At 38.6% G+C, this 15,591-nt stretch overlaps 1 protein-coding gene across 4 annotated transcripts in view; it reads right to left on the bottom strand.

Moving 5' to 3' along the window:
• ACSS3 (acyl-CoA synthetase short chain family member 3) overlaps nt 1-15,591 on the bottom strand; it is a 234,622-nt gene that overhangs the window by 62,778 nt on the left and 156,253 nt on the right. For 3 of the 4 annotated variants that reach the window (XM_055395766.2, XM_055395764.2, XM_055395767.2), the window contains exons 14-16: nt 4,587-4,686; nt 4,326-4,501; nt 2,981-3,085 (exon numbers count right to left, since the gene is read on the bottom strand). In XM_055395766.2, the coding sequence (XP_055251741.1) occupies nt 3,017-3,085; nt 4,326-4,501; nt 4,587-4,686 (345 nt within the window). In that variant the 3' untranslated portion in view covers nt 2,981-3,016. Of the gene's footprint in view, nt 1-946; nt 3,086-4,325; nt 4,502-4,586; nt 4,687-15,591 lie in introns of those variants that run through there. The other variant, XM_055395763.2, reaches the window with a different exon arrangement.

The raw sequence follows: 15,591 nt of genomic DNA, 5'->3' as shown, positions 1-15,591 counted from the left end.
CTGCTGATTTTCTGCTGCTTGATCTTATTAAGAGCAAGACCTGTCATTAGTAATTCTTTTTTTTTTTTGTATTTAATTTGCTATGTTTGCACGTACATTACATTTGTTTGGATGTCAATTTTTGTTTAACAGACTCAGTCAAAAGGTAATGGTAACAGAAAACCTCTCCATTGTCAATAAAAAAAATACTTCCAGTTCTCTGTTTAAGCTTTGTTTTCTAGTCACATATAAAGATTTTACTCAAACTACAATGAAAATCAATCTTTTTAGTGATTCTCAATCTAATATTTATCTACAGAAGTGAGGCTGCCACAAGAGGGTGCACTAAACCTGCTTATGAAAGTGATTTTAAATTTTCTAAAAATGCTGCTTGATTGGAAACAACGGGAAAGAACTTTTTAAGTTCATCTGAATATAGGGATCTTGACTTATAGAAATGACGTATAACATAGAAATTATGGTATCTTAATAACAAACTAGATTTGTATCTACTGTTATGCACAACTTAATTGTGTAATAGTTTTTCCCCTTTAGAGATCACCTAGCAAGACATATTAATCATTTAGAATAGACTCTAACATACAGAGAAATAAGAGATCCAGTTACTTACCTCAAAACCCATAAAATATTCTTCAGTGTATACGATCATTTTGTGTCAGATTCTAAAACCCAATTAATTGATCAAGCTTAGAACCTCGGTTTTCTTGCTTTTAACCACCATCATCATGAATTTTTATATTTTTAATAATCAGAATTTTTACAAGTATAATTTCCTATAAATAAAACTGCTCCTTAAATGTAAAAGTTCTCATTTATATATACTTAGTATATTTTAAAAAGCAAACTAGCTTCATTAATTGGCAAACACTTTTCTATAAATTTTTAAATATTTACATTTTAATTTTTCTAATACCTTACAGTAAAAAAATTCTATAAAATGACAAAAGAAGATCATACAGAATTTATTTCAGCAAATTACATTTTTAGTAACATTATTGGTGTTATTTTTAAAGACACATTTAATTCAAAGTATTTTAAATACTATTGAGTGAAAGTACCTTGTAGTCAGTATTAAGATAGAAAATTCCTTTTTTTCCTTCAAAATTTAAGCAATCTGATGACTGTATCTTTCTTGCCCCACATTCAGTCTTGTGAGAATAACAGTACTTTCTCTGACCCTGCAAAGATCAATTTCCTCAACCAGATATAAGAAAACATTACTTGTCCAGTCTTGTGCACTGTTTTCCAATCCCACTCAATGGGAAAATAACTCAAGCCTGCTTGCTGAAGTGTCTTCTCCAGGAAAAATGTGCAAGAGGATCAAAGACAATCTTTACACAATTCTTGGATCTGCCTGAGTTTATACCTCACAAATGAAGTGCTAAAGAATGTGCCATTTCAAATTAACTGAATTTTATATGAAAAACAAGGCAATGCATCTTAATGCTAAGACATTAAAAAGTGTATTATTTGTTAAGATTACAGTTGGGATAATAGATCAAATGTACCAAAGAGAAGAGACAGTTTAAGGAAACTAACAGCTTCAAATTATAAATTGAATATCTATCTAATCAGTTTAACTCAGGCTACTAAAATAAAGGGAACAATTAGATGAATATATTTTTTCAGGTGTAACAATCAAAAAGTCAACTTTAGCAAATAACAATTTACTTTGAGAAGCCATTTGTTTTATAGTCTATGATCCAAAATATCCTAACATTTTCAGAATGTCTTCATACGATTTGTAAGCAATTTTTATGGAACAAACAAGTAAATAAGCCCATCTATTATCTCTCATATATATTTCTTCATGTTTTATCAGACTTTTATGTTAGGACAATTGCTCTTAAAATAACGTTACTGATGTACTGAAAGATTGAGGAATACTTTGAGAACCGTCAAAGACTCAATAGGTATGGAATTGTTTGTTTTTTTTTTAATTTGAATGGATTCTTTAATACCTGATACCATGTAGAACCCTAAGTAGACCAAATGTTTAATTATCTGTATATACTCTGGTTAACTGGCACAAAGATTCATTTCTAGTTATTTGTTAATGCTCAATAATTCTACAAAAGTTTAAACAGAAAGATGTACTTTGGATGTGACAACTTTTTTTCAGTGAGTTGTTTTAAAATTAGAGATTTCACATAAAATCTGGAATTTTGGTTTCTCTTAAAACTCCTCCTGGTTTTTAGCAGTTGTAAAATGTAAAAAATTTACATTTCTTCCTTAAGAGCTTTCCTTGACAGTTTACCCATTTCTATATCATTTCCTTTTTTCCAAAAATTGAGATCATGGCAAAGTATATTGTCAACTCTGAACCTGAAAGAGTAAGAGGGGCTGCAAACAGGCCTCACCTGCATGAAAAGAGACTGGATTAACCAACTATGCTCTCTACCTGGCCTGTGACCTCCCCAGACTAAGTGATACAGGAACGGAGAGATCTGGACCCTTGTTCCCAGCGCTCCCTCACGGTGTGCGACGAGACAGATTCTCCTACCTAGAGAATCATGTCTCAGTGACTATCTGAAACTTCCCATTTCACCCATTTCATTTAAAATAACCAAGCCTGTGGGCATCTCAAGAATATTCAAAGATACGCAGAACTTCTATAAGAAAATAATAACTGCTTTCTGACTTCAACTTGAGTTTTAGGTCTTGGATCAAAGCTGCAGAATTAGCTGCACTAATTTCAGGAAGTGGCTCGATATTAGTATCATATTTTTGGTGGGGGGGTTACAATTTATAAAAATCACACAGTAGATATATTTTTCTTAAATGGAAGTTCTGGAAAATATAATAATGAGCATGATATAGGCAACTGGTAACAGTGCTAATTGGGCTAATCAAACAGAAAGCACAGGTCTTATTAGTCTTCAAGTACATTTTTTTAGACTAAGCCCTACAATTTACATTTCAGTTTGCATATTATTTCTATTTCTATATTTATTTCTGGGAAGTAATTCTAAAAACTTACTCCAATTAGGAAAGTGACTGAAAAAAGAAGAAAAAGTCATGATGCCTGCTTCAGCATGTCTTCTATGTGCCCAAAAATTCCAGGATCTTCAATTGTAGGAGACACCTGGAAAGAAGATTAGAGTCCGATGAAGGTGCTTTCGTGAACCCCTTCCACACTCTATACGATTAAGCAATTCAATGCACTTTTGTATTCCCTATTATCATATACAAATGGAAAGGTTCAAAAACCACAAACTTGAACGTAATATTTTAAAATGGCTTCCCTGGTGGCTTAGACAGTAAAGAATCTGCCTGCAAAACAGGAGACCTGGGTTCAATCCCTGGGTCAGGAAGATCCCCTGAAGAAGGTAATGGTAACTCACTCCAGTATTCTTGCCTGGAGAATCCCATGAACACAAGAGCCTGGTGGGCTACAGTCCATGCAGTGGCAAAGAGTCGGCATGACCGAGCGATTAACATTTTAACAGTAAAATAAATGTTTCAGTCATGTCTGTTGTCAGTCCTAAATGGTACTTTCTTTTATCGGTCTTTCAAAGAGCCTTCATAGATGTTTTCTTGGTTTTTTTTTTTGCTTTGCCCATAAACCACTCTTTATTGTTGTATCACTTTTTACAAGATTTTTATGATTAAAAATATGTATATCTATGCATATATAATGTGCACACAGATTAAAAGAATGCATATGCTTGAATCAGCTTGCTGCTGCTAAGTTGCTTCAGTCATGTTCAACTCTGTGTGACCCCACAGACGACAGCCCACCAGTTCCCCCGTCCCTGGGATTCTCCAGGCAAGAACCCTGCAGTGGGTTGAATCAGCTTAAATACCCTAAAATAATTTTCACTCAAAACAGGAAAGATAATGAGCATATATAGCAAATTAGAACTGTTAAAATATCTATAGCCAGTCTCAAGTGTTTGTTTTCTCACTAATAGTCGCTATTGTCTACAATGAAGCAAAATTTATCCTTAATTTAATGACTGAGTTTCCACAAGTTTGTTTGAAATTAACTGACATATTCACTAATATTTCATTAAATAATAAAAATAGTTTAAGTATTTTTATTTAAAAAATAAGTTAAAATTTTTTTAAATAAAAAAATGAAATATTTCACATACTAGTTCTTATAATCAAAGAATATGATCTTAATGTGTTTCTTCCAAAAACCTCATTTCTACAGAGAGAATGGCTATGCAATCTCCTCCTTAACATTAAAAAAAAAAGTACTATTATGTATTTTTTAGGAATATAATTCATGATTGAGAACCATTAAAGAGTTTTGCTGACACCAAAGAAGTGGGGGAAAACATTTCAGAACCAAGCACTAAACAAGCTTGATAATTTACCTTATATGGTTTGCCATTGACAAGGGCAGACAGAGTTGAGCGGGGAATTTTGCCAGATCTGGTTTTGGGTAACTGTTTGACAAACACCGCTTTCCGAAAAGCAGCCACGGGACCAATGCTCTGTCTAACGTGTTTCACAATTTCTTCTAAAACTTGTTCCTCTGTTGTATTTATATCTAGGGAGAAAGTTCAGATGGTAAGTTCTGAATTAACCATAATCAGTCAGGGCCCCAACAGTCAGGCAGGACACAGACAGCTTACCTTGTTTCAACACGCAGAGGGCTAATGGGATATGACCTTTCAAAGAATCTTCCTTCCCAACAACAGCACAGTCGGCCACAATGCCAAGGGAAAGGATAGACTGTAATTTAAAAAAGCATTCATTTAGATATCTATACACATATATATGCAGTATATATAATTTCAACTGGGGAAAAAAAGTACATGACAGGGAACTTAAAAACCCAGAGCTGCCTCTGTGAAAATGACTATCAATTCACTATTCATATCTTTATGACTGGGGTGAATGGTTAAGATCCCCAGGTAGTCACTCACTAAAGACGGGCAGTAATTAAGACAAATTGCTTAACTTACCTGGAAAGTAAGGGAATGATTTCTTCATCTCAGTTGTTTATTAATGACGTCAGGGAAACTATGCAATGGATACCACTTGGGAACAAATTGCAGCAGGCCTTGGAAAACAGATGGCCTCATGGTGATTTGACTTTAGTGCTGGATACCAGAAGAACCCCAAATCATGAATAAACAGTGACTTTCTCTTCTTGAGTGCCCACCTATCCAGAGAGGATTTCCAAGAAGTGGAGAAAGAAGTTGGACAGAAAGGAAAGCCCTGACATCAGATAATCACCATTGTTGAGCACCCATTTTCATATGCTCGCCCTAAGCTCTAGAAAATGGGCTTCCTTGGTGACTCAGACTATAAAGAATCTGCCTGCAATGCGGGAGACCTGGGTTAGATCCCTGGGTTGCGAAGTTCCCCTAGAGGAGGGCATGGCAACCTACTCCAGTATTCTTGCCTGAAGAATCCGCATGCACAGGAGCCTGGCAGGCTACAGTCCATGGGGTTGCAAAGAGTCAGACTCAACTGAGTGACTAAGCACAGCACAGCACGAGCCCTAAATGCCTTAAAGAGCAAAGCAATTTCTATCTGGAGTCATGAGAACCCACAGAATAGATAACCACATGAAATACAGAAGCTTAGGATTAAAAAAAAAACATTCTGCTGTGATGGGACTTTTAAAAATGAATGTTCAAAAATTTCGTTTCCATGAGATTAATATACATTTCTTACGACTTTTCCCCTATGGGAAACAGCTGGTGCCCATCGAAGACTGAGTTTTCAGGGAAGGTTTTCCCACACTCACTACATTTATAGGGATTCTCTCCTAGATGAGTTGTGTGATATACATTTCAGTGACTCCAAAACCTTAGTGGCTGGAGAAAACAGTAAGCAAACTGGTAACCAAGGGCTAGCGTGGCAGTCCCCATTCTTTCTTCAGCAAACATTTACGAATACCTCCTAACCTCCACCCCCCTATATTGCAGTAGGCTCGGTAGTGAGCAAAAATAGGTTGGGTACTTTCTTAATGGTACTTGCAGTTTAGAAAGGAAGGCTTCCCAGGGGGCACTAGTGGTAAAGAACCCCCATGCCAATGCAGAAGGAGGAGGAGAATTGGGTTCAATCCCTGGGTTGGGAAGATCCCTTGGAGAAGGGAATGGCAACCCACTCCAGTATTGTTGCCTGGAGAATCCCATGGACAGAGGAGCCTGGGGGCTACAGCCCATGGGATCACAAAGAACTGGACAAGATGAAGCAACTGAGCAGGCAAAGATGTGATTAGACCAAGAGGAAGATGGGGCCAAAGTCCAAGGGAAGGGTTGGACATGTACCATTAAAATATAAAGATCAGTGTGGCTGGAAGTTCAGTTCAGCACAGCCACTCAGTCATGTCCGACTCTTTGCGACCCCACGGACTGCAGCACGCCAGGCCTTCCTGTCCATCACCAACTCCCAGAGTTTACTCAAACTCATATCCACTGAGTCAGTGAGGCCATCCAACCATCACATCCTCTGTCGTCCCCTTCTCTTCCCACCTTCAATCTTTCCCAGCATCAGGGTCTTTTCCAATGAGTCAGTTCTTCGTATCAGGTGGCCAAAGTATTGGAGTTTCAGCTTTAGCATCCATCCTTCCAATGAATATTCAAGAGTGATTTCATTTAGGATGGACTCGTTGGATCTCCTTGCAGTCCAAGGGACTCTCAAGAGTCTTCTCCAACACCACAGTTCAAAATCATCACTTCTTTGGTGCTCAGCTATCTTTATAGTCCAACTCCCACATCTATACATGACTACTAGAAAAACCAAGGCTTTGACTATAACCTTTGCTGGCAAAGTAATGTCTCTGCTTTTTAATATGCTGTCTAAATTAGTCACAGTTTTTCTTCCAAAGAGTGTCTTTTAACCTCATGGTTGCAGTCACCATCTGCAGTGATTTTGGAGCCCCAAAATAAAGTCTGCCACTGTTTCCAGTGTTTCCCCATCTATTTGCCATGAAGTGATGGGACCGGATGCCATGATCTTAGTTTTCTGAATGTTGAGTTTTAAGCCAACTTTTTCACTCTCCTCTTTCACTTTCATCATGAGACTCTTTAGTTTTTCACTTTCTGCCATAAGGGTAGTGTCATCTGCATATCTGAGGTTATTGATATTTCTCCCGGCAATCTTAATTCCAGCTTGTGCTTCATCCAGCCCAGCATTTCTCATGATGTACTCTGCATATAAGTCAAATAAGCAGGGTGACAATATATAGCCTTGACATAGTCCTTTCTGTTTTTGGAACCAGTCTGTTGCTCCATGTCCAGTTCTGTTGCTTCTTGACCTTCATAAAGATTTCTCAAGAGGCAGGTCAGGTAGTCTAGTATTCCCATCATTTTAAGAATTTTCCACAGTTTCTTGTGATCCACACAGTCAAAGGCTTTGGCACAGTCAATAAAGCAGAAGTAGATGTTTTTCTGGAATTCTCTTGCTTTTTCAATGATCCAACGGATGTTGGCAATTTGATCTCTGGAAAGCCTAGAGCAAAAGTGAGAATGGTGCAAGAGGAAATGAAGCTACAGAGGCAGAAAAAGGGCTGTGCCTGTGAAGGATTTTCTTCTTTTAATTAATTAATTTATTTATTTTTATTGGAGGCTAATTATTTTACAAAATTATATTGGTTGGTTTTGCCATATATTGACATGAATCCGCCCCGGGTGTACATGAGTTCCCCTTCCTGAACCCCCCTCCCACCTCCCTCCTCCCCTTATCCTCCCTCTGGGTCATCCCCGTTCACCAACCCCGAGCATCCTGTATCATGCGTCGAATCTGGACTGGTGATTCGTTTCACATATGATAATATACATGTTTCAATGCCATTCTCCCAAATCATCCCACCCTCGCCCTCTCCCACAGAGTCCCAAAGACTGTTCTATACACCTGTGTCTCTTTTGCTGTCTCGTATACAAGGTTATCATTTCCATCTTTCTAAATTCCATATATATGCATTAGTAAACTGTATTGGTGTTTTTCTTTCTAGCTTACTTCACTCTGTATAATAGGCTCCAGTTTCATCCACCTCATTAGAACTGATTCAAATGCATTGGTTTTAATGGCTGAGTAATACTCCATTGTGTATATGTACCAAAGCTTTCTTATCCATTCGTCTGCAGATGGACATCTAGGTTGCTTCCATGTCCTGGCTATTATAAACAGCGCTGCGATGAACATTGGAGTACATGTGTCTCTTTCAGTTCTGGTTTCCTCGGTGTGTATGCCCAGGAGTGCGACTGCTGGATCATATGGCAGTTCTATTTCCAGTTTTTTAAGGAATCTCCACACTGTTCTCCATAGTGGCTGTACTAGTTTGCATTCCCACCAACAGTGTAAGAGGGTTCCCTACTCTCCACACCCTCTCCAGCATTTATTGCATGTGGACTTTTGGATAGCAGCCATTCTGAGTGGTGTGAAATGGTATCTCATTGTGGTTTTGATTTGTATTTCTCTGATTATGAGGGATGTTGAGCATTTTTTCATGTGTTTGTTAGCCATCTGTATGTCTTCTTTGGAGAAATGTCTGTTTAATTCTTTGGCCCATTGTTTGATTGGGTCGTTTATTTTTCTGGAGTTGAGCTGGAAGTAGCTGCTTGTATATTTTGGAGATTAATTCTTTGTCAGTTGTTTCATTTGCTATTATTTTCTCCCATTTTGTGGGTTGCCATGCCCTCCTCCAGGGGATCTTCCTGACCTCAGGATCAAACCCCTGTCTCCTGAGTCTCCTGCATTGCAGGCAGATTCTTCCTGAGCAACTGGGGCTTCCCTTTAGTAGCACTGGAAGACGGTAAAGCACTTTCAGGAAGTAAGGCGGCTATGCAAGGTCAGAATGGATATTTTAAGCCTTTGTTTTTTTTCAGAATAGTTTTAGATTCATAGCAAAACTGATTAGAAAGTCCTGAGTTCCCATGTATCTCCTGTCCCATTTACTCACAACCTCCACATCATCAAACTCCCTCACCAGAGCAGTGCAGTCATTACAGCGGGGGAGCCACCACGAACACCACTGGCACCCCACTCCAGAGCTGACATCAGACTTGGTGTACAGTCAGTGGGTTCTGTGCCACACAGCCATGATTACAGTATTCTGAGTACAGTCACTGCCCTAAAAATCCCGAGTTCCGCCTCTTCATCCCTCCCTTCTCAGTAACTCCTGGCAACCACTGATCTTTTTTACTGTCCACAAAGTTCTTATCAAGAACATGAATATATTTGGAACTGTACAATATGTAGCCTTTACTGATTGGTTTCTTTCACTTCAGTGTGGACTCTGAGAAACACAGGCTTACTTTGGTTTCAGTGTGAAGAATAAACAAAGGCTTGTTGAAGGTGGGTGCTATAGTTTACATAGGGAAAACCCTAGAGAGGCTGTCAGAGAGACTGAGGTCATAGGAGGGGGTATGAAAAGATCCAGGGTTTTTTTAGAGGTAAAATGGACAAAATTTGATGATAAATGGGATATGAAGCAAGAAATCAAAGGGGTTAAAGATGATTCTATGGTTTTTGGCTTGAATAGCTGGTGTCATTTTCTAAGCCAAAAAAATGCTAGTGGAGGGCTAAGCTTGGGAGGAAAAATAATGTATTAAGTCTTGGAAATATTCCATTTGAAGTACTTTTAAAGATATCCAAGTTAAGAGAGTTGGATCTGAAGAGAGTCTTTACCTTAAAATGTGTATTTGAATGCAATTAATGATCATGAAAGCTATGGACATGGATGAAATTATTTGGGGAAAAAGCAGGGAGAAAAAAGGGCAAAAGCCTTAAAGAACTCTGATATCTAATGACCCATATGAAGAAGGAAAAGCTGAAAAACTCAACTAAAAAGGTACATTCAGAGAGGGAAGAGAAGAACCAACAAAATTTGACATGCCACTAACTTTCCACAGAAAAAAGTTAAGAATTGGTCCAAGCTGAAAAGGAGCTTTCTCTTCTCCAAACTCCCAGAAGCCTTGATAACTGCTAGAATGTTTGGCAGAAACCCAGTGGACTCTCACACTGCCCCTAATTAAGCATGCAAATCAGCATTTCCCATATCCTATCATCATTGTCGGTCATGAGATATTCAGTTGTGAGGCTTGCCATCCACATAGTCTTTGACTCCTACAGTGCTCTGGTTAGTATAAGTTAAATAAATGATTTTTATACTATTGTTTTATTAACTTCATTGCTGAGGTAAATGTGTCCACACCCTCTCCTTCAGTTGGTACAGACTCAAAAGCTTCTGCAAAACACACTATGCAGATGATACAATACCACCTTCTCTCACTGCTTGAGCGTGAACTCTCAAAACGTTTCCTATAGCTTTCCCATTTGTTAAGGTCTTATTTACTTTTCAGTCCATATGTTCAGAGTAGAGACACATTTTACTGCGAGAGTTCTGTCTGGGCAGTTGGTGTTGACAGTCGCCAATCATGGAAGACAATACCCTCTCGATAGCAGGGAGGACACAGCGTTGCTAGATTCAAATCCTTCATTCCAATTTAACACTCCCTTCATGGATAGAGAAAAATAATTTAACCTAGCCAGCCAGAGTTTTAATTGTCAAAAACTCATTTACTGAAGTGTTCACTGGTGCTTCTATACCTGAGTTTTTTAAAAGTTTTAGTTTAAATCACTGTTTAAAAAATCATACATCCAGATATTTTGTCACCTAACCAGTATGACTGTGATTCTAACTGAACAACAAAAACTTCTAATGTGCTATTATTTCACCTTGTTATTTTAATTTCCATCCTCAGTTGCAGTGTTTTTAGAATAGGATGGAAAAATGCTAACTGGTTTTTCTATAAGGGCAGAGAGTATTTTAAAATCAGAAGTAACATATACCACAATTGTAGTATCAAAGCATCCCACTTTTGCAAACTGAAGACAAATTCTTAAAAATCTGTGAAAAACATGTCATTTTCCAAAATTCCACGTCATCTGTAAATAAAGTTCATTATAGTGGACAAAACATTCTATTAATCTATCAGTGCTAAAAAGAGCCCATACAGGCAGGAGGCAGCTTTCTATGTTGGCTCCACAAACAGTATTTGCATGCCAAATAATGATTTCAACAACTGACTCGTTAAAAAGAAAAGAATCAAAATATGTCTTGGCAACATTTAAGAGACAGAAGCCAACCAAATGTCCTACGGGGGGGAATCAAAAGCCACATTCATATATTCCCTCCATATAAAATCCATGAAGCATCTGTAGTGAACTGGCACTCAAGTACCAAAAATGTGATACAACTTAAAAGGTGATTGTTCCGCCCAAAGTGAGCACATAAATGCTACGGTAACAAATTGTCTTTCTTTGTTTCTGAGGTACTGCTATTTTTTGCATAAATTTTAATGAATTTTAGGGTTTTAGCTGGCTAAATTATACAGGTTTCTCAATTATGCTTTAAATATTTTAATTTTAGAAAAATTAGTTTAAATCAAGCACCCTGGTAAGATGCAAGGAGCCACTCTGCAGTGGAAAATTGCCTCTGCAGTAGGAAGAGGAGGAATATTGCTTTCTTTGCTCTGATACTGGAGTGATCTAGAAAACCGTCAGCTTCCACATCTTCATCAATATTCACACCAGTGCCTAGAAAAATATTCAGCAATTTCACAACTATTTAAATCAATATTCATTTAATATTGTGTGGAAATGAAATTGCATGGCATCTTTGTTGAATGCATCCTTTATAGAAATGTATCCAATCTTGAAGAAATCATTCCTAAAATAGCAAACAAAATAGCTAACTTGGAAAAACAAACAGTAACAGTCAGTTTGGTCAGAACAAAGGGCAAATTTTATGTGAATGCTCCCCTACGCTTTGAATGTGAGTGTTGGTCGCTGGGTCATGTCCAACTCTGCGATTCCATGGGCTATAGCCCACCAGGTTCCTCTGCCCATGGGATTCTCCAGGCAAGAATACTGGAGTGAGTAGCCATTCCCTTCTCCAGGGGATCCTCTGGACCCAAGGATCAAACCTGGGTCTCCTGAATGGCAGGCAGATTCTTTACTGTCTGAGCCACTAGGGAACCCCTAGGCTTCAAGTACAGTATTTTTATACCAGATTTCCAAGTTCCCAAGGATACTGCTAGGATTCTTTAACAAACTAAAACTTAAGTTACAAGCAAAAGAACAAAATCAGGGAGCCCAATTTGCTCCCTGCAGATGACTTTGCATGAAAAGATCTGCTGTCAGAAGTAAAAGAGAGCTAAGCAGGACCACACTGACTCCTAGTAATTTGGGCCCACAAGACCTGAACTAGGAGATTCAGGATACAACTTTTTTAAGAATATCTTGAACTTCCACCAGAAGTCCGTAGTATCCAGCTAGATGCTAGGCTTTCAAAGATCAACTGTTCACACCGGATTTGGTTATTACCTAATATTTATAGAAGGCATGTGCTGAGATCGGCAAGAATAATGTCCTCTTAAATTTCTAAAAGCCATCCTAGAATTCTGTTTTCTTATGGTGGGGCTTCCCTGGTGGCTCAGTGGTAAAGAATTCGCCTGTAATACAGAAGACGCAGGTCCGATCCCTGTGTCAGGACGATCCCCTGGAGGAAATGGCACCCCACTCCAGTATTCCTGTCTAGGAAATCCCATGGACCAAGGAGCCTGGCAGGCTTACAGTACATGGAATCTCGGAGAGTAGGGCATGACTCAGTAACTAAATAACAATGTTGAGTAGAGAAAAACACATATTAATAGTTCCCTGATATATTTTTGATGTAGTCATTTTAGTAGAATTTCTCTTTGATTTAGTCTTATATGAGGTAATAAACTGTCAAATGTTACCATGGGAAATTAAAAAAGCTCAGATATTTTCACTGTATATAAAAACAACAGTATTTTTATTTCCACAAATAATATTCCCAGCGGATTAAGACACTCAAGTCCTATTTCAAAAAATCAGAGTAGAATCCAGTATTCATTGCTGAGAATCCTGAAAAAGCACTTAAGGATAAAATTTGGGGCACTGTAGTAAAAGCTGGTAATGTCATCAATATAAACATCTCATACACATGTTATCAATTTGTTAAGCAATTTTTCTAGGTGCTAGGAAAAAGTCAGTAAAAAATTGGCTCACAACCCCCTAATAGATTCTATTATGGAGAAGACAAACTTGATATGAATTAAGATATTATTAATAATTTCCTTATTAGACATAAATATGCAGTAAAGAGAATCATTTCATTCATATGAAGGGAGACCTTCACTTCAAGAAGGTTTAACCCCGAGAGGTGTCCTGTTGTGTGCTATAAGAATTCTTAAGACCCACTGGCAAAATTCTTATTAGATGCCATGGATCCTGTCCTTTTTTTTTTTTTCAATTTTGCCATTTTTAACTGCCTATCTTCTGCTTGCCTTACTCTGCTGTTACATACAGTGAGAAGCATGTCAGTAGAAACATATTAAAGCACAATACATATTTGAATAAGTTGGCATTTTTCATTCTAAAAATAAAAGAACTAAGAATTTCGACTGATAAGAGTTATGCATATGTAAGCTCTGTATTTTATCAGCTGAGTCTGGCAGAAACGCAGGTGAATATCAGAGGCAATCTATGAGTAAGAAATTAAAAGTTCATGCACCTGGAACCACCTTTTGTCAACACGACAAAATACATGAAGCGTAAATTTCAATTTCAGGTTATCACAAAATTCACAGTTGGTTAAAAACAAGACAATATTATAATAGCAGGTAAAAGTCACATGTTCCAAAATATTTTATAAAATTCTTTCCTTTTACTCAAATAATATCACACTGACTGTCACTAAGGGGAAAAGAAGTCCTACATGGCAAGTAGTGTTAAGTCAGTAAGTCTGAGCTGAAGTATAACCTTTAGAGAAAGTGACCATCTTTTAAGCAGAGAAAGGAGAACTAAAGTATGTATCTGCATACTCTGATCATACTGCATTATCAACCATACTATTTTAAGCATTTTCTTTTATCTATATGGCAGTGTTCCCCATTTCATTCAAAAACGATTATGGGTTTGGCTCCAAAAAGACCAGAGTAGATACATTCCACCCTATCACTTCCCCTACTTGCAATGGAATATTCTGGGCCATAATTTGTATAAGAAGACTCCATCAGAACTTGAGAGGCAACTTGGTGGCGAGTCCCCTGTTTTCTGTTTGCTCAGAAGCTTCTGGGTTCTGTTGTGGTTATGGTTTGTTGGTTTTGCCTCCTATATATTCTGGCTTGGGTTCTACAGCAGTCAGAAATACGGATAATTGCAGACAGAAAAAGCCCTAGAAATGCTTGCAGGGTCTACCCAGAGGTCCAGGAAAAGGAGCAAAGGAGCTGGGGCACAGAATCATTTGGTTTTATCCTCCCTACTCCAACCCCGATGGACACCAACCAAGAAGCAGTGCCCCTCTTCCTTCCCATAGAGATGTAGTGACCTTGTTGACACTCCACACCTTTCACCAGGTGAACGCAGACACAAAGCCGTGTCCTTTCCCTTCTCCACCATCACTATGCAGCAGATCCTGGGGATGGAGCACCAGGCACTCCCCTATCCCACACCAAGAGAGCCTGGGAAGATTCCGTGCCACTTTCCCTCCCCACTGGAGAACATCCAGTCCCTGAGAGTGGATCCCTACTGACTCGCTTTGTCCTATGGGAGGCCAGTGAAGGCAAAGAGATGAGTTCCTTCCTCCCCTCAGGGACACTGTGCAGGTAGACTGTGCAGGACTGAACCCTGGGAGGGCTGCCAGGAGGCTGAAGCCCTGACTTTATACTGAGTACAACAGTAGGGGAGAGCCCTGAGACTCAACAGAAGATCGCAGAGAGAAAGGCGCTAAAAAAGGGATACTTTAAATCCGAGTACGATGTCCTGAGCCTACCCCCAAAACTGTGCATGCATGAACCCCACCAAAATCAGCACAACAAAAATTCTGAGCACTTGAGTTTCAGATTGGCCTCTGGGAGAAAGACACAGTGAGATGGACCAGAATCGCCCTGTAAAGGCTTTGAAAACAAGACTGACACTGGAACCACAGTCCACAGAGAGTGAGTAAGGACACGTGGTCTGATCTTAACTGGGCTGACAATCTGCTAAAAGGAACAATCATAGGCACATAAAGCCAGATGACTTTAAAAGGACCCAGAATATCATAAGGAAAGATTATAATCATAATGTAAAGGAATTCAGAAAACCTAAACACCTAGGAAAGGAGTCCGTCAAGGCTGTATACTGTCACCCTGCTCATTTAACTTATATGCAGAGTACATCATGAGAAACGCTGGGCTGGAAGAAGCACAAGCTGGAATCAAGATTGCTGGGAGAAATATCAGTAACCTCAGATATGCAGATGACACTACCCTTACAGCAGAAAGTGAAGAGGAACTAAAAAGCCTCTTGTTGAAAGTGAAAGAGGAGAGTGAAAAAGTTGGCTTAAAGCTCAACATTCAGAAAACTAAGATCATGGCATCTGGTCCCACCATTTCATGGGAAATAGATGAGAAAACAGTGGAAACAGTGACTGAGTTTATTTTGGGGGCTCCAAAATCACTGCAGATGGAGATTTCAGCCATGAAATTAAAAGACGCTTACTCCTTGGAAGGAAAGTTATGACCAACCTAGATAGCATATTAAAAAGCAGAGACATTACTTTGCCAACAAAGGTCCGTCTAGTCAAGGCAATGGTTTTTCCAGTAGTCATGT

This window comes from Moschus berezovskii, chromosome 6, assembly GCF_049115385.1.
Source record: "Moschus berezovskii isolate FMDL1 chromosome 6, NW_MosBer_1.0, whole genome shotgun sequence".
Classification (NCBI taxonomy): Eukaryota; Metazoa; Chordata; class Mammalia; order Artiodactyla; family Moschidae; genus Moschus; species Moschus berezovskii.
This window is presented reverse-complemented; position numbering and strand designations above follow the sequence as displayed.